This window comes from Aspergillus vadensis, assembly GCF_003184925.1.
Source record: "Aspergillus vadensis CBS 113365 unplaced genomic scaffold BO88scaffold_33, whole genome shotgun sequence".
Classification (NCBI taxonomy): Eukaryota; Fungi; Ascomycota; class Eurotiomycetes; order Eurotiales; family Aspergillaceae; genus Aspergillus; species Aspergillus vadensis.
This window is the reverse complement of record NW_020292071.1, coordinates 145,264-164,725: the sequence shown is the minus strand read 5'-3', so window position 1 is coordinate 164,725 and position 19,462 is coordinate 145,264. Positions and strand designations below refer to the sequence as shown.

The following is a 19,462-nucleotide window of genomic DNA, read 5'->3' as shown; positions in this document are numbered from 1 at the left end:
CCGCCCTATCCTCACCACCGGAGTATGTCACCAGCGCCTCACGTCCACTGCCTCCCTCTTCAGCCCTGCCAGACTTTCGCCTCTCTCTGACCGAGTCTCGCCGCCGCCCACGACTAACACCACCACCATTCATCCGGTTCCCTTCCATCCCACCAACCAATCTCTCAACACCCACGTCACGATCGTCACTTAATTCTTCCACCTCCTCGCCCCAACTCAGTCTTGCGGCTTTATTAATCCTCACCCACCTCACCTTCGCCTACGTTTGGCTGTGGTCTCTGCCTAAACAACCCGATCGGGGGGGTCCCTTCTTATCTCACTCTCCTCCCAGCTCCTCTTCGCATCGTCTGAAGGGGCAACCCAACCTACCTCATCAACTCCAACGATCTCGACGTCGAGACGATCCACCATGCCGGCCGCCAGCTCTGCCAGCTCCACCGCAAACGGTCGCTCCAGCCGATCTGGACCTTCCAAAAGGATTGTTGTCCTCAAGCTGTCTACCGATCTGCTGAGCCAGTTCGTGACACCACCGCCCGAGGGAAAGGACAAGAAGAGCAAACGGGGTAGCGTCAGCAACACCGACTCGCCCGTCAAGATCCAGGAGCCTTCGTCCCCGGCTTCCTCGTCCGCCGAATTACCTCTCCCTCCCTCGTCCGTGGACAATGCCTCCGATGCTGCGTCCACCCCCGCCGCAGGCACCTCGGCTGCAGACACACCTCGCCGCAAGGGCGTTCCGGGCCCTAAGCCGGGCACCAAACGAGGCCTCAACCAGACGGGCGAAACCACCCCGAAGCCGAGAGGCAAGCCGGGTCCCAAGAAGAAGCCCCGACTGTATGTTCTCCGACCCGGTCAATTGGTTATTGTGCATCTGCTAACTGCCTCTTAGTGATGACGGCACTGTCGACACCGCCAAGTTGGTGGCCGCTCACAAGCTCGGTCCCAAGGCTAACTTGGGTGCCATCAATGCTGGTCTACGCGCTCTAGATCGCACCGGGGCCCCATGCCGTCGCTGGGAGCGTAAGCCTCTTCAGCTGAAAAGCTTCACCGGTATCCAATGGATGCTGCCTTCTTGGCGTACTCCCCGTCCGTTGAAGTCCGAGGAGAACGACGAGGCCCAGGGCATGGCTCTTGAGACTGGTGACAGCGACAGCAAGGCCAACCAGAGTGCTAGTGGCGTTCCCAGCGAGAAGAGCACTGGTGACGGTGAACTTACTCCCGCTCCGCCCAACCTCACGGAAGCGTCTTCTCCTGCCATCGCCATGACTGCGTGAAGAGAATCATGCAACGGCTATTGCTTCCTCCACCAACGACATATTGTCTTTCCTGTACATTACTTTTTGACACACTACTACCTTTATTCCTTCGATGTTCCTGGTGATGGCTTTTCTGTTTCTGCACTTGCGTGTTACTCGGGTTGGCGTTGGGTTTGACGGTTACCGGACTTTATCAGCGCTTCACTCGCATGAGAGACGTATTTGAGGCTCTGGCATGGGGACGTGGCGGTGCATTCTGCACATTTCATGGGCTCTTTCTCTGTGAGATGCTTGCTTGCTTTCACTGCTCGGTTTTTCTTTTTACTACTTACCATTGTTCTGTATCAGTAGAAATTTCGCTTTTGGGCTTGGACAAGGGGTTGAGGGAATTTTCTTTTCTTTTTCTCGGCGATAGGCCGGATATTCGAGACATGGATACCAAAATGGACTGGAATGGCAGCATTGTCTGCATTGTCCCACATGGAATCGAAGGCTGATTGTGCACCTGAATGGCCGCACGTGCTCACTATATTCATCTAGACTAGTAGCTGTCTTGTAGTCCGTAGATAACCGGAGGAACCACCATCCCATGACTACCAGCTAGGAAAGCCATCTCTAGGCTACGATCAAGGAACGAATGCTTGCCTCCGTCGTTGCACTATAGGATATATTTAGGTGATACAATGTGGCAGGAGGTGATGTTACATCCACGACGCCTAAAAAGCAAAGACGGGGGAGATTTCCGGTAGCCAAGACTGTCAGCATTCGTCGTGCTGCCTCCATCCCCCCCAGAATAGCAAAGGTCTCCATGCTGTAGAGCAATAGACTTCGTATCCTAGCTACGGAGTGGGTATCTACTATACTGTAGATACTTACTGACGAATTCTCCAGTCCCAGGATGCTCCCGGACGAAGGAAGAATCGTGGGTTGGACCGTCCCGGGGTGTTCCCCCCCTCCCCCCATGGCGCCAGAGCCGGGGGTGTCATACACAACCCTGGCATCATAGTCCCGCCCAGTTCTAGTCTAGACATACCAACATTTGACATCAAGAGAGAGTCTCCCCACAATCCGCTCCACGGATAGGTAGAAAGGGAACGGAAAAATAAGTAAGTGCTCAGCAGGTCGTCATTCCTGCTGGACCACAACGGATGATGAATGAATGAATGCAAGGGCAAAGGGGGGAAGAAACGCGGGGAGAATAGGCCAGAGAGGGAGAGAGGGGGAATTCTTCCCCCCTTCTCCTCATTCTGACAAGGAGCTAAACTAAGAGTAAATAATACCCGGGGATTTGTTGTATGCCTACCGGTCCTGTCTTTTTCTTTTTGCTTTCTCTATGGATGGATGATCATGATCATAAGAAGGAGGAGAAGGAGAAGGAGACAGAAGCCGAAAGTCTTGCCCTTCTTCCCCGCAGTTTTCTTCTTATTTTGTATTAATAGGATTATTCTATTAGTGATAATAATAATAATTAAATATGAACTATGGCTCGGGTCAGGCCATCCGTCATGTTTCTGTCTGTCATACTAAAAGACTAAACAAGTGCTTTTCTGGTCTGTTCTGCTCACTTTTCTCCTTGGGTCACGCGAGGTGTGCCCTTTTGGTCATTCACTGCACGCGGTTCTGGTCTTTCTCTTCTTTTCCGTCTTGAGGATTTTGTTCTTTTGTTTTTCTTTTTTGTTCTCACTTTGGCTTTGTGCTGGCATTTCTGCTTGTTCGAATGCTTGTGTTGATGTGAGTGAGCACGAAGCGCGTTTCTGGATTGATCGTTGGCTTCATGTATGTATCTCCCTCTTGTCTTCTACTACTACTATCGATCAGCCCTTTAGGGGGAGAGTTATGTTGCTCCACTTACGCTCCCCGGTTACGGAAGTGCCCCAGAACTAACTAATACTCCACGAGACAGTGAGCCAAAGCCAGACCCGCGAGCAACGGGGAAAACGACAAAGAGCGAGGGTAATTCTGGTGCAGAATATAACTGCTGATCAACAAGAAACAAATAACGGACGAGCGAGCAAGCAGAAATTCATCACAATTTACGGTGCAGATACAAATGGTACGAATGAAATAACATTATTTGAAAGTACTGGCTAAGTAAACTAACAGAGCAAGCGTTAAGTTAGTACCCGGCAGCAGTAGCAGCAGCAGAAGCAGCAGCCATGACTGACGCATCGTTTCCCCCTTCCGGTGGAGCTCCACGAGCAGCTGCTGCTCTCACTACCTCAACTACTACTACTGCCTCCACTACTGCCGCTACTACCACCACCACCACCTCCTCCTCCACTCCTTCGACTTACAACTACTACTCCAACGTCCCCAGTATCTCCTCCATCCCCCGTCGGTCTTCTTACGCTTCAGTGCTGTCGGGGACCGCCGCTCTCTCTCCTCCCACCTTTAGCAATCATCCTTTCTCGCCCTTCTCCCCCTCCCTCTCCACCTCTACCGCCTCGTATCCCCCGCCGCCGCCTTTCTCTCCCGAAGCCCGCCTGCTGAGGCCATCCGCCGCCGTGGATGCCGAGATGCAAATGAACTCCTCATGGAGGTCGTCGCCCGGCGATTCGCTTCCTTCTTACTCTCGGAAGTTTGCCAACCTCGCCCGCTTTGACCCTTGCTATCACAACCCCGGTGCATTCACCGACTCGGCCACACTCTCCTTCACCCCCTCATATCTCCAAAACTCCCGCTATGTCTCCCGTCTCGATGCCGCCCGTCGGGCAAAGCATGCAGCCCAGCGCGATGGCGCCGTTCCCTCCTCCACCTCCAATAACCTCTCCACTTCCTCCAGCCAGGCTAGCTTGCCCCGGATCGCACCCTCTCATCGGGGCATGACCTATGATATCATCGAAAGAGAACCCCCCAGCGACGATGACCATCTGCTACCACTCCCCTCCCGATGGAGCGACGACGACAAATTCACCGGCCTGGAGCTTGGGAACGGAGGGTTAGAAGTCCGATACACCGGTCCGGTCAACAAGCATGAACATGAGGCTGCTGCCGTTCGGGCAGATAATCCCATGCCCCCGCAGTGCGGGATCTACTACTTTGAGATCACCATCTTATCCAAACCCAAAGAGGGGTACGCGGAGGCCACTCTATACCCGTTATGGTTCATCAGAATGCTGACTGGGAACATAGAATGATCGGAATCGGATTCTCGAGCAAGAAAGCCTCGGTAGAGCGACTGCCCGGATGGGAACAGGAATCATGGGCTTACCATGGCGATGATGGGAAGTCCTTCTTCGGAGAAAGTCAGGGGCAGGGACGACAGTACGGTCCGACGTTTGGGGCTAATGACACTGTGGGATGTGGTGTGAATTTCTCCACGGGATGTGCTTTCTTCACCAAGAATGGCGTGTTCTTAGGTACCTCCATGCTGGCTGCCTCACAATGTCGAGAGTATTACCTCAGCTAACCACGACCAGGAAATGCATTCCGGGAACTACGAAACCTAAAGGTGTACCCGTCGGTGGGCATGAAGAAGCAACCGCCCGTCCACTTGGTAGTGAACTTTGGGCAACAGCCCTTCATGTTTGATATCGATGATATGGTCAAGGTAAGCCAACCCACGCGCTATTCGTATTTGAATTGTTATGTAGCTAACATTTTCGGACAGAAAGAAAAGTCATTGATCCATTCGGAGATTGCTCTGACCAGCACGGCCAATCTGCAACCCCCGTTGGATGAATCGGGCCTGCTGCAGGAGTTGGTGGCGCAGTTTCTTGCTCATGATGGCTATGTCGAGACCGCCCGCGCGTTTGCCGAAGAGGTAGCGGCAGAGTCGACGGCGTTGGAGAACGGTCGACAGGCACCGTTGAAGAAGTACGAGGTGGAGGAAGATGTTGAAGCCATCAATCGGCAGAGTATGACTCTCTACACCCTTGTAGTTGTTTTTTTTCTTCCTGTACTGATTGGCGACAGAGATCCGCGCGGCTATCTTGGAAGGCGATATTGACAAGGCACTCAAGTATACTAATGCCTACTACGCGAACGTATTGCAGACATACCCGCAGATCCACTTCAAGCTACGATGCCGCAAATTCCTGGAGATGATGCGTCGGTGCAACGAGTCGTCGCCGTCGCCGTCGAAGCGCGGCAAGTCGTCGAATGGGCTGTCGGACAGCAGCGCAGTGTTTGACCAGGAGATGGAGTTGGACGAGCAGCTACAGGAAGGCGATGGTTACGAGGCAGACGGCATGGACATGGAGGAAACGGAGAGCACAGCGCGATCGAACGAGCTACTCACGGAGGCGGTGCAGTACGGACAGCAATTGTTCTTGGACTATCCACCAGAGGAGCGGGGTGGGGATCGGAAGATGCTGGACGACATCTTTTCCCTAGTGGCCTACCAAGACGCGCGACGGTCAGTGCATGGCCACTACCTGGACCCTGCGGGACGAATTGCCGTGGCGGAAGAGTTGAACTCGGCCATTCTCGGTATGTTAATTGAAATCTACTGATCACAGTTCAGTTACTAATCGAAAGCAGTGTCTCTGGGTAAATCCTCATCGGCCGCGCTGGAGCGACTTTACCAACAGACCGAAGTGCTGGTGAACGAGATTAGCGAGGAGGGCGGCGCCGGGGCGTTTATTAATGTGCGTAATGACTTTCTACTTTGAGCGGGCGATCTGGGTAGTCTCGGGAGTATTTTATGTGAACGGTTTGATTACATGTGGCATGTGAAGAAAGACTGTGTACCTGCATCTCATGATGGATTGATTGCAGCAGGGGTTTGAGTTCTTTGGGAGGGGGATGGCTATGCCTCTTTCCTTACTCTCCCTTCCGAGGGAAAGAAGGTAAAAAAAGGGCGCTGTAGGTAGTAGTACATACAACAGCAAGTGTAGGGAATAGCGGAATATGCAAATGCACACCGGTCCACTCTCTGGGCTTTCCGATGAAGAAGAAGACGAGGCTGATGCTGATGCTGATGATGAAACGAGCCAGGAGAGGATGGATGGGAATTGGGCGACCGAATGGAGCAGTGGATGGAGACAGGACCAGCTGGCACGGGATGCTGCATCCATCAGGCACCGACCAGCCTCCCTGGTTTGCCTTGCTTGCTTTGCTTGCTGCGTATCATTTTCATCGGGGAGTGGAGTCTCTTCCGGATCAGATCGGGGAAAGGAACAAACAGTTGTCAGTGCATTATTCAGAAATGAGTTATTTTTATCTTCATGTGAGTGTCGAGGGAAATTCTCCAATTTCTCCCATATGTTGATACTCATAGTAGATGATTGTTGTAGAATGAAACTACGTATGAGAGTGTGTTGTATGTCTGTACTGTTCGTAATGGCAGTACCGATAAACTTCGCTGTCGTGGGTAACTTTTCCCTGATCGAGCCAATCATCTGCCCTAAATCAGCTGCCGCCTTGATTACATCTTTTTGTGTTTTGTTCGACATCATCGACTGGGCGAAATGCATTATTTACGCTTTACTTCTTCTTCCAGTGAAACTCATTCCATCCCATCCATTCAATCCATTTCTCCCATCCCCGGTCGTGCATGTCGGCCATTGGACCTGCAGGATTCGGTCTCTGCATTCTTCCTAGGCCCGACAAGGGCCCTTTCTTGCCTCGGATTCTTTTCCTCCTTTTTCCCCCTAATCATAATTAGTTAACTAAGTTAGTGACTGGTTTGTGTCTGAAGCAAAGACACCATCTCCACTTCAGCGCCTAAAATTAATCTCTCACACTCTCCTCTATCTCTCACTGACTGCCTCTCTGGTCTCTCGATGAACTGGCGTCTCCAGTCCAGCTCATCGCTCCGACTAGTAGGGGTGCCAACTCACCTTCTGCTTCAACTTCCTCCACCTGTTCCGAAGAATCCTGCTGCTACTGCCGCTGCTACTTTCCCTCCCAGCCATGGATTCCGATCCACCAGCCGCTAATCATTTGCCCTGCATTCCCTCCCACGCGGCCACCAGTTCCTCTTCTGCTTCTCCCCGTTGCTGCTGTGGCCGCGATGACTGCGCATTCCTGCTCCATAACCATGTTGCCTTGGAGGGGCTCGAAAAGGATTTGGCAACTGCCGCGAGGCTGGGCCAGGTACGTTAGTTAGTCGACTTTTTTTTTACTTTCTTCGTCTCTTACACTTTCCTTCTCCCCGTGCTTTTCCGTCGGTGGATTAATTGCATTATTCATTTGCATTTTAAACTTCGCTCGTTGGATGGTTCGCCGACGTCACCCTGGTTTTCCCGGCCGCGGGGGAGTTCTAGTCGTACAACCGGCCTCTTACTTCCCTGCTGTATAAGGATGACCGGCCAGGGATCTTGCCTTGCCTTGGTTTCTCGTTTCTGCATGTCTGCCCATTGGCTTTTATTTAACCGTTGCATCGTGTTGCGTGACGCCCCTCTATATCTATATCTATCCATCTATCTATCTATATCCTTATACTCTCTCTCCTGTATACCCGCCCACCCACATACTTCTCTCGGGCTGCACATACTTCTTGTCTACCCGCACATTTTTGTTACCTTTTTTGGATGGATCGGTGCCCACCGTTGGAATTTGATCATCGCTCGGGCTCGCGAAGATGAATGCAATAGATTGCAGTCGATCGGGAGATGCCTTCGTGGCTTCCTCGCCGCCATCATCACCACCATCCTCCATGCTGGCGTCGTCCCCAGTACTCTCCCATTGCGTTTTTGTCCGTCATGACTGTTTTTCCAGATAAAGCTGCCATGGCGGCAGCCACTAGCAGCTCATCATCGCTAACCTTTGCTCTCCAGGCTCTACTCCACCGTCATGAATCCTACATGGCCGCGGCGGAAGAGGACCGCCATCGGTTACTTGTCAGCATTGAGAATTTAGAACGCGAGAAGCGCGAAGTCCAGGCTGAGAATGCCCGCATCATTGAAGAGAATCGCGGCCTATTAGAACAGCTCGATGGCCTCAACAAGGCCGTTGCCGAATCTGACTCCCACTCCAAGTCGCTGGAAACCCGCCTTGAAAGCACCGAGGCGGAGCTGCGCAAACTCACGCACTCGGCGGCTCGCGCCGCCGATCTCGAAGCGCAACTGGCGCAAATGGAAGCGGAACAATCCAAGCTGCAGGAGAGCCTGCAGTCCGCACAGGAAGACTCCAAGTCGGCCGTCCAGCGATGGCGCCAAGCTGAATGTACCTTGCGGGACCTGCACGATCAGGTGGATCGCATCGAGAAGGAAGCCCGCGAGGAACGGGACCGACATGCGGAGCTGGTTCAACGTATGGAACGGCGGCGGACCGTGGAACGGGAGCTTGATGGCGCCGCTGGTCGACTGAAGGGCGCCGCAGCGGCCCAGGAGTTGGGCCGTAATCGCGGCGGCGCTACGGTGGTATCCCGCTTCGTCCGCGATATCCTACAAGACAATGCCAACCTACAGATGGGGATCATGGAGTTGCGGGAGATGCTAGAAAGCTCCAACCAGGAAGTCGAGAATCTGCGGGATCAGGTTCTGTCGCACCAGCCGTTGGGGCCCGAAGAGCAAGAGATGCGGCCGTCCACGACCCTCAGTCAGGAACTGGAGTCGAAGGAGTCGCGCCGGGTGTCGCAGGAATTCCACATCCATCACCACTATCACTCACCAGCCATCAAGAAGGAGCGGGGGTCACTCTTCCGTCGCAACAAGAAGAGACGCTCCCTTGGCAGTGCGACGGTGCTACACTCGGCTGCAGGAACATCCCTCCCTCTCAGACCAAATCACCGCTCCAAGCCCTCGACTTCCTCCGCTTCCACGATCCTTTCGCAAACCTCCGTATCTATTCCTCCGACGGTACCTCACCGTTGGTCGGTGCAGTCCCCTGCGACGGAATCGATGGCCAGCTCCCCACAGTCGGCATACCAGCCATCATCCATCTTTGACCGGGTAGACCGCGGGTTCGATTCTTCCCAACCGACAAGCCCTGATAGCACGGTCTTTTCTTCGCCGCTGCGAAACGGCCGGTTCAAAAAGGCGCAGATCGATGCGGCATATCGCTCGCTGGATGGCGATGGAGTGTCAATCCCGGGCATTGACGACGAACTGGTTCACGACTATTTCCAGCGTCGCAGCAGCGCCGACTACGCAGGCAGAGCCCCGATGCAGTCCGTCATTCCGGAGGAGAGGGAAGATGGGCGATCTACAAACTATCCCGAGTCCGAGCGGGCTGCCTCTCCTGCCGTCCAGGAGGGCATGTTTTCCACGCCCTATCGCGGCCCTCGCCGCAGCGCCTCCCATGAGAGTCTCTTTTCCGTAGCTGGCATGGACATCCACACGCCCAGCCGTCGTCCTTCGCGACTGAGCGACCTCCACTCCAGTGCTGTCCCGGTCCGCATTCCCCGCCGGATCATGTCCTCCAGGGCCGACCTGTTCCCCACGCCTCCCGTCATCTCTCCCAGTATTGTCACAGCGGGCAGCGAGCTGGCGATGATAACCGACCAAAGCCCGCAAACACTCCTTGCCTCGGTGGCCGGCAGTCGCAGTCAAACCCCGGTTGAGAACGACCCCGAAGACACCACCACCTCATCCCGCAAATTCTCCTTGGGCCGACGCGTCGGCGGCTGGGTCCGCGGACACTGGGGCACGGCGCCCACCTCGACCAACGAACCCAACGCCGAGGAGACATCTGCCACAGCCTCTGCTCCTACTTCCAACACACCCAGCCGGAGGCCTTCGTCCGCTGGCTCCACTTCCAGGAAGAGCCGACACCACCGGCCTCAGCTGGCCCCTCCTTTGCGCTTCCGATACCCGGGCGTGAACCAGAAGGGACCGATCCTGGGGTTCCGACCTCCGTCGCGATCACGAGTGCCGGTATCGGTGCACGCAGAGCAAGTGGACGAGGGGCTACTCCGGGAGAGTCTGGCCGACTGCCAGTGAAACACCACTGGTATATTGTTTTAATGTCGAGAGTATCTTGTTGATCACGGTGCTGTCATTCTATTCAGTTACTACCTTTTAGTGTTGTTGAGCGTGGTTCCAGCATACACTATTGTGGTGTATGCACACATTCCCTATGTGGTTCATTACTTACTACTCTTTTATTCACTCATTCCTGTCTTGGAGGGGGGGCGTTCCTTAGATATATTATGATACCCATGAGCGATGTCTATATTGCATACACATACAGAGAATATTATATTACTAGCGTTAGAAGGGAAGGTAGTTAGTACTCTCTCTAATGGAATTATACAAATACATACCTTTGATTTATATAGTATACATTTTGTATCTAGATTGTCACTCTTTTCTATTGTCTATACACCCACACCTATATACAACCCCTCTTACAACCGATGAAATAGAATCAGGCAGTAATCCTATACGTCCTAATCGGAATAGCCGTCGAATGAAAGAACCCCCTCTGATGCTCCTCCGCCGGGGACTCAAACGGCACCCGTTCCACCTTCAACGCACTTTGCTCTGCCCATCACAAATACAGTTAGTTAGTCAATCAGTTCCACACACACACAAACCCATACCAGGGTATTTAGGGAGAGAAAGAAAACACACCACAAGCATTCAAAAACGCGCCAAAAGTCCTCTCATTGCGCAATGTCGCGGAGATGAGAAATTCCTTGACGGCGTATTTCTCAAAGAGGGATTTGACGGTCTGTACGAGGAGCGGGACGAGGTCGATGTCGTAGATCTGGTGGATAGGGAGGGAGAGTATTTGTCAGTGATTTCGGTTTTGGGATGGAGGAGGTGAAGAGGTAGGTAGGCATGTAGTGCAACGCGACACAACAGCACTTAATATAACACAACACGACACGACATGATGCATACCATCTCATCTGGTGCAGAGGTAGCTAGGTAGCTACCATAGCCAGAGGAATGGATAGTGCTCGGGAAATTCGCGCCAGATTAGGCGATTGCACCCAGTACTCCGGGCCAGAGTTGCACGTTGTCTATCCATGGTATAACCACAAACCACAGACCAACGAAGCAACAAAGATGAGGAAAAGATACGGAAGGGAAAGGAAGGAGAACAACATACCAAATCCGCACCCAATGCAACATCAAACTCTACCTTCTCATCATCTCCCACCTTCTCCAATTCATCATCATCATCATCATCATCATCCTCACCACTCCCCCTAGACAACTCCCTCCCCCACTCCCAAATCCACCCCTTAAACACCCCACCATCATTTCCCTCCCCAACTAACCCATTCCGTCCCGCACAATCCCTAATCTGCCTCATCAACCCCAGCTCCCGATCCGTCGCAACCACCACCTCCGGCTGCAGATACCTCGCACAGAACATCGACACCATGCCCGTGCCGGCGCCAAGCTCAAGTACCTTCTTCCCGGCGATGTGCGCCCGTCCTGCTGCCGTGGAGGAAAGGTACGTGGCCAGATGCAATGCGGCTTCCCATGTTCGGTGGCCGGTTGTGCCGGCTGTTATGATTGCGGAGCGGGATTCGGAGGTGAGGATTGTTCGTCTCTTATTATTAGTCTCCGAGTCATGGTCGTCGTCGTCTTCTTCTGGTGGCGCGGTATAGGTAATGTATGTGAGTTGTTGGGCTTGTTCGATTGAAGAGGGCCTGGGGAGGGTGAGAAGCGTGCTGTATTCTTCGAGGAGGGATTCGTTGATTTCCTATTATATGGGGATTGTGGTTTAGATAATTGTTTGGATGTGGGTGTGGGTAGGGTATGCAGCGCATACTCAAGGGATATGGATCAGGATCAGCGTACATCCTCCTCGGGGTTGGAGAGTAGGGATTCTAGTTTTGTGATGAGGCGTTTGAGCACGCGCGTGCGGTAGGCGGGTGGGGGGAGGGGTTGGTGGTGGTCATTTGCGGCGTGGGATTCGGAGAAGAGAGTGTTGTAGATGGTTTCTTGGGTGGTGGGGTGGAGGAGATGCTTGTCTTCGGGGAAGGTGAGGAGGTGGGGGTCGAGTTGTTGGAAATATTGGGCTGTTAGGAGGGAGAGGGACATTTTGGATGTGCAATTGGAGTGAGTCGCTGTAGTTGAGATTAAAAAGTGATATAGTAGATACTGATAAGTGGTTATCTTAGTGGATTGGATAGGTTAGTAATCAATGCGCTACCCTAGCATAACTACTTTGTATTTAGTTGGAGGGCTCTAACTGTATCTGGTAAGGTATGTATTACTAAGGATACACCCACAAAGGGTAATACTCTAACCCCATCCGGCTAGTGTAGCCTAGCCGAGCCCACAGGCGATGCACAACGAAACTCTGCCAAAATTGAATCGAGCGCATCTCGAGCCCGCCAACGACTGACAGCGACTTCGACAACCCGCGCCCCCCCGTTTCTGCCCTTCAGCTTCTCCCTGTCGCACGCAGATTCTCGCTGTCAACTGCACCTGCAACCATGGCCGACGCTCCCGTTACCCTGCGGACTCGCAAGTTCATCCGCAACCCCCTGCTTGCTCGCAAGCAGATGGTCGTGTAAGCTCCCTTCACCATGAGCTGGAAGGATCGGAAGGAGGAAATGCAGAGAGGATACGGACGGATACAACAAGAGGAGGAATAAGAGGAGGAAATATGTTCGGATGGAAATGATCGATTTTTGAGCACACTCAGAATATATACTATATTATATATTTTGTGTGTGTGCTTCAATATCGAATATTGAAATCCGGACATATTAAACAATCAATAGGAGAAATATTGGAGGCAACCAGCAAAGGAATAACGGCATGCTGATGATTGATTTCTTTCCAACAGGGATGTCCTCCACCCCAACCGCGCCAACGTCTCCAAGGACGAGCTCCGCGACAAGCTCGCCGACCTGTACAAGTCCAACAAGGACCAGGTCTCCGTCTTCGGTTTCCGTACGCAGTACGGTGGTGGTAAGAGCACTGGCTTCGCTCTCATCTACGACTCCCAGGAGGCCCTGAAGAAGTTCGAGCCCCTCTACCGTCTGGTCCGCATCGGTGCTGGCACAAAGGTCGAGAAGCCCAGCAGACAGCAGCGTATGTTTACACCCATCTATACCATCAATCTATTCCCGCCGAAACAATACTCACAACCCCTACAGGCAAGCAACGGAAGAACCGCTCCAAGAAGTTCCGCGGTACCGCCAAGACCAAGGGCCCCAAGAAGAACAAGGACTAAGCGGATCGTCACGATGGAATTCCGTGCGGTTGAGAGAGAGGGGGGTCGTTGCAGGATTCGAATTCACTTTCGGATCATCGGATACCTTACTACTCGGACGACGACGAAGAATTAGAAGATGGAGAAGAAGACGATCGTCGACACGCGGACCCGGGCCTGAAGTGAAAAATGGAGAAAGGAAAAAATTGTTACAATTTTTTTTTTACTTATTCCCTGCTGGATATGAAGGGGGAAAAGGAAAAAAAGGAAGGGAACACTGGGTTGGTGTGTGTGGTTGTCGTGTGTGTATGTGAATGAGGGCGTTATCATCAAACTCGTTTCATGGTTTCTTTTTAACTCTCCCTCTATTCTACTTACCGTATTGGGGCGGGCACCGCATAACCCGCCTGTGTTTTCCTTGTTTTCTCGTTTTCCTCTTTTCTTTTTCCCTCTATCATATCACGAATTCCCCCTCCCTCTTATGAAGAATGAAAAAAAGATCAGGGAAGACTTTCTTAAACATTTTTCACTTTCCACGCATAATCCCAAGACAAGACAAGACAAGATGCCTAGGTGATGAGTGTGGATTGGTCGTTTTTTCTTACTTCTTTCTTCTACTTCTTTCGCGCGCGCGTACCGGGGATATTCGGGATGGATGTTCATTAAAATTAAATATATCCCTTTTTGTTATTACTACCCTTATGACCTTCCAGCACGATAACCACTAGATACCTACCTACGTACCTTGTCTGTGCTGATAATCTCCCCTGCCCCCGGTCGATCTTCCGTCCGGAAACAACATGCCCATTTACCATTTTACCATTTACCTCCCAGATCCCAGAAGACAAAGACAAAAGACAGGCAATCCATAATTCAGGAATCCGATCCGACCTACATCCTCCTCCCAACGCCATCCAACAATCCTTCCTTCTTTCTATCCCCACGCGCCTAGTATATAGCCAGTCAGCCACCACCATCATCATTAAATTAAACTACCCTACCCTATCAGATACTACCAGTAGTGTAGTGAGATTCCCCCACCACACACACATACTACCTACCCCCTAAGCCCACTATCACTATCAACCACCACAGTAAGACATATCCCAAACATAAAAAGATTAGGGTAGTATCCATTCATCCCTCCCGATAGCATGGTAAGTAAGTACTTACGTAGTAATAACTATCTCTTTCTTTGTCCCGTTGTCCTACCCAACATCACCCCATAGACACGGTACAGGTACACATAACACATCATACTACTACATACTACACCCGAGCGGAAGCTGGACCCGGGAGACCGGGAGACCAGTGGTGTGGTTTAAGGGTTACATGGGTTGGGGTAGTAATGATTTAGTTTAGTGTTTGTGTACGAGAGTTTATTATAGTTAGGAGTATACTATGCTACCTGTACTTACTCTAGGTAGGTAGTATTATAGTATAGTCTGGTACTATACTTGGGGTAACGGCTTGGCGGGGATGTGGATGTTATGTGGATGTGGGGTTTACTTGGGAGGTTAGGGTGGGTTGGGGAGGGTTAAGTTAAGCAGGTAAGTAAGTAGTTTAGTTTCGTTTGGTTTAGATTAGTTGAATTGTGTAAGATGGTCATACTTATGGGCTGGGGCTGGAGCTGGGTTCTCTGTTTAGTGGAGGATAAGTAATGTCAGTTGGGGCTAGGTAGAGGTCAATTGAAGAGATAGGGATACTGTAGATGATTTATCAAAGTGTCTACAGCTATTTCACAGCATGTCTAAAGGTATAGATCAATAGTATGTATGCAATTAAGTAAATGCTATCCTTATTATTTTCATACATCCCCCCCTCTCTCCCTTCCATATTAAGGTCACGCGGGTGTAACCATTAGGCTGCCAGGCAGCATTAACAAAGACCAGTCAACGTAAGAGTAAAAGTGTAAAACAAAACAGGAATAATGGATGGGGTAATCAAAACACAGCAAAAGTATTATGACAGCAGCAATAGCAATAGTAGCAGTAACAACGGCGCCCCCTCTTTTCCGTGGCCCAACAAATAATGAAACAATTCGAGACAATTAATTAAGCAATGGGTTATCAAACCCAACAAGCCACCTGCGAACAAAGAATAACCAGCCAGCCCACCCTGGGGATCTTGTCAGGCTGACAAGGTAATCAATAGCACCCGGCTGAAAAAGAACACAAAAATAAAGGGGCAGAAACAAATCAAAACACAGAGCTAACCGTCCCTAAGATTAGTAGTGTAACATTTGAGTTATTTGTTTTTCTCTCTCGCTGAGTGGGCATATGTAAAAAGGCCACAAAAATTAAAGCACTCGGCTTTGGAATATGGTGCTGTTTGCCGACGTCGCTGTTTGTAGGATTAGGGCCCTTGTTGGTGGCCAACTGGGGATCGGCGCTGCCAAGGCGCTTAACGCTCTATAGATAGCTTGTAAACTACCCTGGACGTTCATCGGGACGCATGGACACTTCAGTCCCTAGTACTCGCTCGAACTGTTCAGCGACGGCATGGCGGTGTGGTGGTGGTGTATCTCCGTGGCTGCTCGAAACGCTGGGCTGTGAACCAACGGCGGAGGACTGGGATGTCCCGGCACTGGGCGCGTGTACGTGAGCCCGCTCATCAACATCGACCCTGCCCCGTCGGTGTGCGAGTGGTTTTTATCGCGCCTTTCACTACTGCTATACACATAGGTATCGGAGCCGTAGTCCGAAAGGTGGTCATGGGAGAACGTCCGCGATGGTTGGTGGCTGTCGCTGGCGTCGCTCGTCTCAACCGCGTCATCCAACGCAGAAGCAAACGAACCAGCAGCGACTAAAGGTGATGAGCTGCCATTCGACGGCAAGTACCCAAACATCATATCTTGTGCCGATCTACTCCGGTTGATAGGACCGCTTCTGTAAGCCTCGCTTGGACTCTGCATGCGGCCATGGTTTAACAGGACGCTCTTGTGGGCGCAGCTGTTGCTGGTCCGGTACCCGTATGGTATCCCGTAGAGTGTCTCTTCAGTTGTCGTTGTCGTGAAGGTGTTCATCCCCATCTGAGCTTGGTTCCGACTGGGATTGGGAAGCGTTCGGTCCGTCCCTTGCCCTTCTGCGGTAGGAAAGCTCATCGTTGGGACGATCGGTAGGCCTTCCGTCGAGTGAGGAATGTAAAACGCCGACTGACTCAACGCGGCCTCGGCATCGCTGTCTGGATATACTGGTCCACTGGGACTCCTGCCAACAGGAACACTCTGATTCCACAACTTCGGGTTCCATGTCTGCCCGCAGTGATCCATGAAAATGTTCGGTGGAGCACTCGGCAGGATGTACCCAGACGACAGAGATGAATACACTGAAGCCTCATCTGAGTAGGGCAACCCGTGGTCCACCCCCAAGGGGTGTCGATGATATGCACTATGAGGATCGGCTGATCCGAGATCATAACTAGAGGCCCGCGGAAAAGGGGCCATGCGAGGATTGGGTGAGGTCGTCGGTACATACAGACCGGATCTTGGAGACGGAGACATCGTAGTAGCTCCTGAGATCTGGGGCCATTCGCTGGCTCTCGGCTGCATCATTTCCGAATTTACCTATGGCTGATCAGCTAATTGTCTCTAGAGCTGAGGTCTTGGATGGAGACACAGTACATACCCTCAAGAATTGACAATTCTTATTTCCGGCATTGATGCAGTTAGAGCAACCATGTCCATTGCCACTGTCGCCACTACATTTAATCTTTCTTTTCCGACATCGGTTACACTGGTTATGATCAGTGTCTGTCCCTTCTGCAATCGCATCTCAGCTTTAGATAAGTAACTTACTGCCACTTGTATCCGACGCCTGGTGGAGTTCCGGCTCTTGCTATCTAGCTCGCTGCTAGGGCTCACACAAGCAGAGCTTCTATCCACCATGTCATGATGAGATTCACTCCGTACGGAGTGTGCTATTGAGAAGGCGTCTCGCTTGGACTGTGGACAGAAGCCGGCCTCGTCCACGGAAGAGTAGTAAGATTGAGCCATCACAGCTTGATCATTCAGCGCGGAGGAAAACATGGTTTCTATTGCAAGACTCACATGTAGTCAAGACAAGACTAAGGAGTGAAAAGACTTCTCAAAGGTTTGCTGCGAGCATAAAAAGGTCGGTAGATCAGGGATGATAGGGACCAGCATGTTCCGTCTACCATCAAATATTCAGAAAGAAACCGGGAGGGATGAGGGGGGGTTTTAGCCGGAAGCAAGGCCAGATTTAAGTCCATGTGTCAGTGGTGCGTAGTCTTGCTGCTAGAAGAAGGCCTGGCCCTTTTCTTTCAAAGTTCAATTGTTTTAATTTCCATTTTATTTTCTGTGTGGGGAAAGGCCACTGCTGTTGGCTTCTAGCCTTGGGGATACATTCTCAGACCGATCATCACCTCACCAGAGCATTTCCCCAGTTCTAAGGGGAATTAACGTCACGTCCTGATTCGAGATGGGTTTCTAGTTTGATACTTTAACTGTTCTTGCTCTGGTTGTACCAGGGGAGTAACATGCAATTTTCCGTGTTGCATTACTATTCAAGAAAGAAAATAAGAATTTGTGAGTTGGAGGACCCTCAAGGCATGCTGATAGTAGACCAGGCAGGCCAAAATACCCCGGCGTTTTAGAGGTTCTGTTTCACAAAAGTAACGTTGCACCAAGTGACCTGATTTGATAGTCATTACCGCAAGACCTATCAAGCCTAGTAAGGAAGGCCTGAGGTCTCTGAGCTGTTTCATCCAATCACCTCCCAATGGGCCATCCACTGGTGCTTCTGTTTCCGCCACTCCAGTGTTTGGATGATGACATGCTGCTCTCATAACAGAAACGGCGTCCAAAGTGACAGGCCAAGTCGGCATCAGGAATAAGCGGTCGCGGAGCAGACAGCCGCCGGCTACGTTTGCAGGAACCCTCTCAGATGCGCCCACCTACCTACCCTACTGACGGGGGGTTGCGGAAGCAATGAACGTGTGCATGTTTGCCAATGATAGGACAATGGTCGACATAAGATAATCCTATTGGCCGCAGCCGCCGGTATCAAACAACCCTCGTTCTTCTTCTTCCCTTTAACTATGACCTGCACGTCTAAAATAGTCAGTACCTTTGGCATACAGCATCCGTCTCGAATCGGATCGAATGAACATCATAGCCACGAGTCACTTTAGATATTGGTGTTCCTTGTCAAGGCAAGGAGAAGGCGGATACATGACCGAGCTTGAGCTTGCTGTGCAAACGGACGTGCTCCAATGAGATCGCCCCATTTTCTCAGGATGCTTGGTTTCCTAGAATTCTCATTATCTCATTACAAGAAATCACAGCACCCTCTGGGCTCGATTGGATCATTTCGTTTCCAGTAAAGCATCACAATGTGGCTTAGCAGCCAAGACTGGACCAGAGAATAGCCCTGGTATATAATGGACCGTCTTTAAAACTGTGTCCCGGTCACCGGGCTGGGACTGGATCTGCACTAGTATGCATGGCTTCTGGATTCCAGGTTTTGCCATGGGGACCTGAACAATAAAATGGAAAGTCTGGCCTCATCGAGGAAAAGCAGAAAAGAAAAAAGGAAAAAAGGGAAGTGCTCTCTGGCGAATAAGAGAATGGCGACGTATTTCCTGAACCCGACGAGGCCTGACAAGGGCTGTGGGGCATGGGAGATCTTAGTATGCATGAGGTTCAGGGGCACGGGGTCCGGTACATATCCTCACTGCCTGGCAGGGGCTGTCAAAGTGTCAGCATCTTCTGGCGCTCAAACCCATCAGTTTATTAAACAACGATTGGCCCAGATCGGAACGGTTTCCACCTGTCAGTTGTAAGGTAGTTGCAAAGTAATGAATATCACGGAAACTACAAGATCAGCGAACGGAGCTAAAATGGTTAGTGTGTCTTTGGTTGGCGATCAAGGCAGATCACACAGAGATAAGACCCGGTATCTTATGTTTCAAGATCAGTAGCCGACGAAATGAGCTGAAAAAAAAACAAAGAACGTGAGATAGATACAGATAAACGAGAGGTTAACGCGGAGAAATTAGGGGGCAGCTTGAAAGGGCAGAGGGACAAAACTAAAACTTAAGAAAAAAGAAAGTTAAAAGTGAAGAAAAAGGAAAATGACGAGAACAAAGTCCTAGCTGTAAGCTGAAAGGTGGAATAGCCACTTTACTTCTTTCACCTCACTATCACATAGTGGTTGGGTCAACTCCTCTGCCATTGG

At 51.3% G+C, this 19,462-nt stretch overlaps 6 protein-coding genes across 6 annotated transcripts; 3 read left to right on the top strand and 3 right to left on the bottom strand.

The window, feature by feature from the left end:
* The first annotated feature begins 178 nt into the window (after positions 1–178).
* BO88DRAFT_187866 (uncharacterized protein) lies at positions 179–1,367 on the top strand. The gene is made up of 2 exons (XM_025701795.1): positions 179–831; positions 887–1,367. Exons 1-2 carry the CDS (start codon positions 410–412, stop codon positions 1,269–1,271), a joined length of 807 nt encoding a protein of 268 aa, XP_025557866.1. The 5' UTR covers positions 179–409; the 3' UTR covers positions 1,272–1,367.
* A 214-nt stretch (positions 1,368–1,581) lies between these two features.
* On the bottom strand, positions 1,582–2,299 carry BO88DRAFT_429909 (uncharacterized protein; the record flags this gene model as incomplete). Its single annotated transcript, XM_025709194.1, has 5 exons — positions 1,582–1,646; positions 1,693–1,779; positions 1,959–2,026; positions 2,134–2,206; positions 2,287–2,299. 5 exons carry the CDS (start codon positions 2,297–2,299, stop codon positions 1,582–1,584), a joined length of 306 nt encoding a protein of 101 aa, XP_025557865.1.
* Positions 2,300–2,999: 700 nt separating this feature from the next.
* On the top strand, positions 3,000–10,400 carry BO88DRAFT_447262 (uncharacterized protein). Its single transcript, XM_025710348.1, has 10 exons — positions 3,000–3,029; positions 3,157–3,306; positions 3,357–4,326; positions 4,386–4,612; positions 4,673–4,803; positions 4,864–5,110; positions 5,169–5,684; positions 5,733–5,846; positions 7,129–7,292; positions 7,976–10,400. The coding sequence occupies exons 3-10, from the start codon at positions 3,410–3,412 to the stop codon at positions 10,079–10,081; spliced, it is 4,422 nt and encodes a 1,473-aa protein (XP_025557864.1). The 5' UTR covers positions 3,000–3,029; positions 3,157–3,306; positions 3,357–3,409; the 3' UTR covers positions 10,082–10,400.
* Positions 10,401–10,440: 40 nt separating this feature from the next.
* BO88DRAFT_447261 (protein-lysine N-methyltransferase) lies at positions 10,441–12,142 on the bottom strand (the record flags this gene model as incomplete). The annotated part of the gene is made up of 4 exons (XM_025710347.1): positions 10,441–10,624; positions 10,715–10,850; positions 11,199–11,801; positions 11,900–12,142. 4 exons carry the CDS (start codon positions 12,140–12,142, stop codon positions 10,509–10,511), a joined length of 1,098 nt encoding a protein of 365 aa, XP_025557863.1. The 3' UTR covers positions 10,441–10,508.
* Positions 12,143–12,486: 344 nt separating this feature from the next.
* BO88DRAFT_447260 (40S ribosomal protein eS24) lies at positions 12,487–13,756 on the top strand. The gene is made up of 3 exons (XM_025710346.1): positions 12,487–12,617; positions 12,897–13,144; positions 13,210–13,756. Exons 1-3 carry the CDS (start codon positions 12,541–12,543, stop codon positions 13,284–13,286), a joined length of 402 nt encoding a protein of 133 aa, XP_025557862.1. The 5' UTR covers positions 12,487–12,540; the 3' UTR covers positions 13,287–13,756.
* Positions 13,757–15,735: 1,979 nt separating this feature from the next.
* On the bottom strand, positions 15,736–17,292 carry BO88DRAFT_375159 (uncharacterized protein; the record flags this gene model as incomplete). The annotated part of the gene is made up of 3 exons (XM_025704328.1): positions 15,736–16,830; positions 16,892–16,999; positions 17,062–17,292. The coding sequence occupies 3 exons, from the start codon at positions 17,290–17,292 to the stop codon at positions 15,736–15,738; spliced, it is 1,434 nt and encodes a 477-aa protein (XP_025557861.1).
* Positions 17,293–19,462: the final 2,170 nt, after the last annotated feature.

Bases quoted from the DNA above. Each gene is read 5' to 3' on its own strand.
- BO88DRAFT_447260 (XM_025710346.1), top strand. From the start codon at position 12,541: ATGGCCGACGCTCCCGTTACCCTGCGGACTCGCAAGTTCATCCGCAAC. The intron at 12,618-12,896 runs GTAAGCTCCCTT...TCTTTCCAACAG, and splicing joins GCTCGCAAGCAGATGGTCGT to GGATGTCCTCCACCCCAACC. The intron at 13,145-13,209 runs GTATGTTTACAC...CAACCCCTACAG, and splicing joins GAAGCCCAGCAGACAGCAGC to GCAAGCAACGGAAGAACCGC.
- BO88DRAFT_187866 (XM_025701795.1), top strand. From the start codon at position 410: ATGCCGGCCGCCAGCTCTGCCAGCTCCACCGCAAACGGTCGCTCCAGC. The intron at 832-886 runs GTATGTTCTCCG...ACTGCCTCTTAG, and splicing joins CCCAAGAAGAAGCCCCGACT to TGATGACGGCACTGTCGACA.
- BO88DRAFT_447262 (XM_025710348.1), top strand. From the start codon at position 3,410: ATGACTGACGCATCGTTTCCCCCTTCCGGTGGAGCTCCACGAGCAGCT. The intron at 4,327-4,385 runs GTACGCGGAGGC...CTGGGAACATAG, and splicing joins TTATCCAAACCCAAAGAGGG to AATGATCGGAATCGGATTCT. The intron at 4,613-4,672 runs GTACCTCCATGC...AACCACGACCAG, and splicing joins CAAGAATGGCGTGTTCTTAG to GAAATGCATTCCGGGAACTA.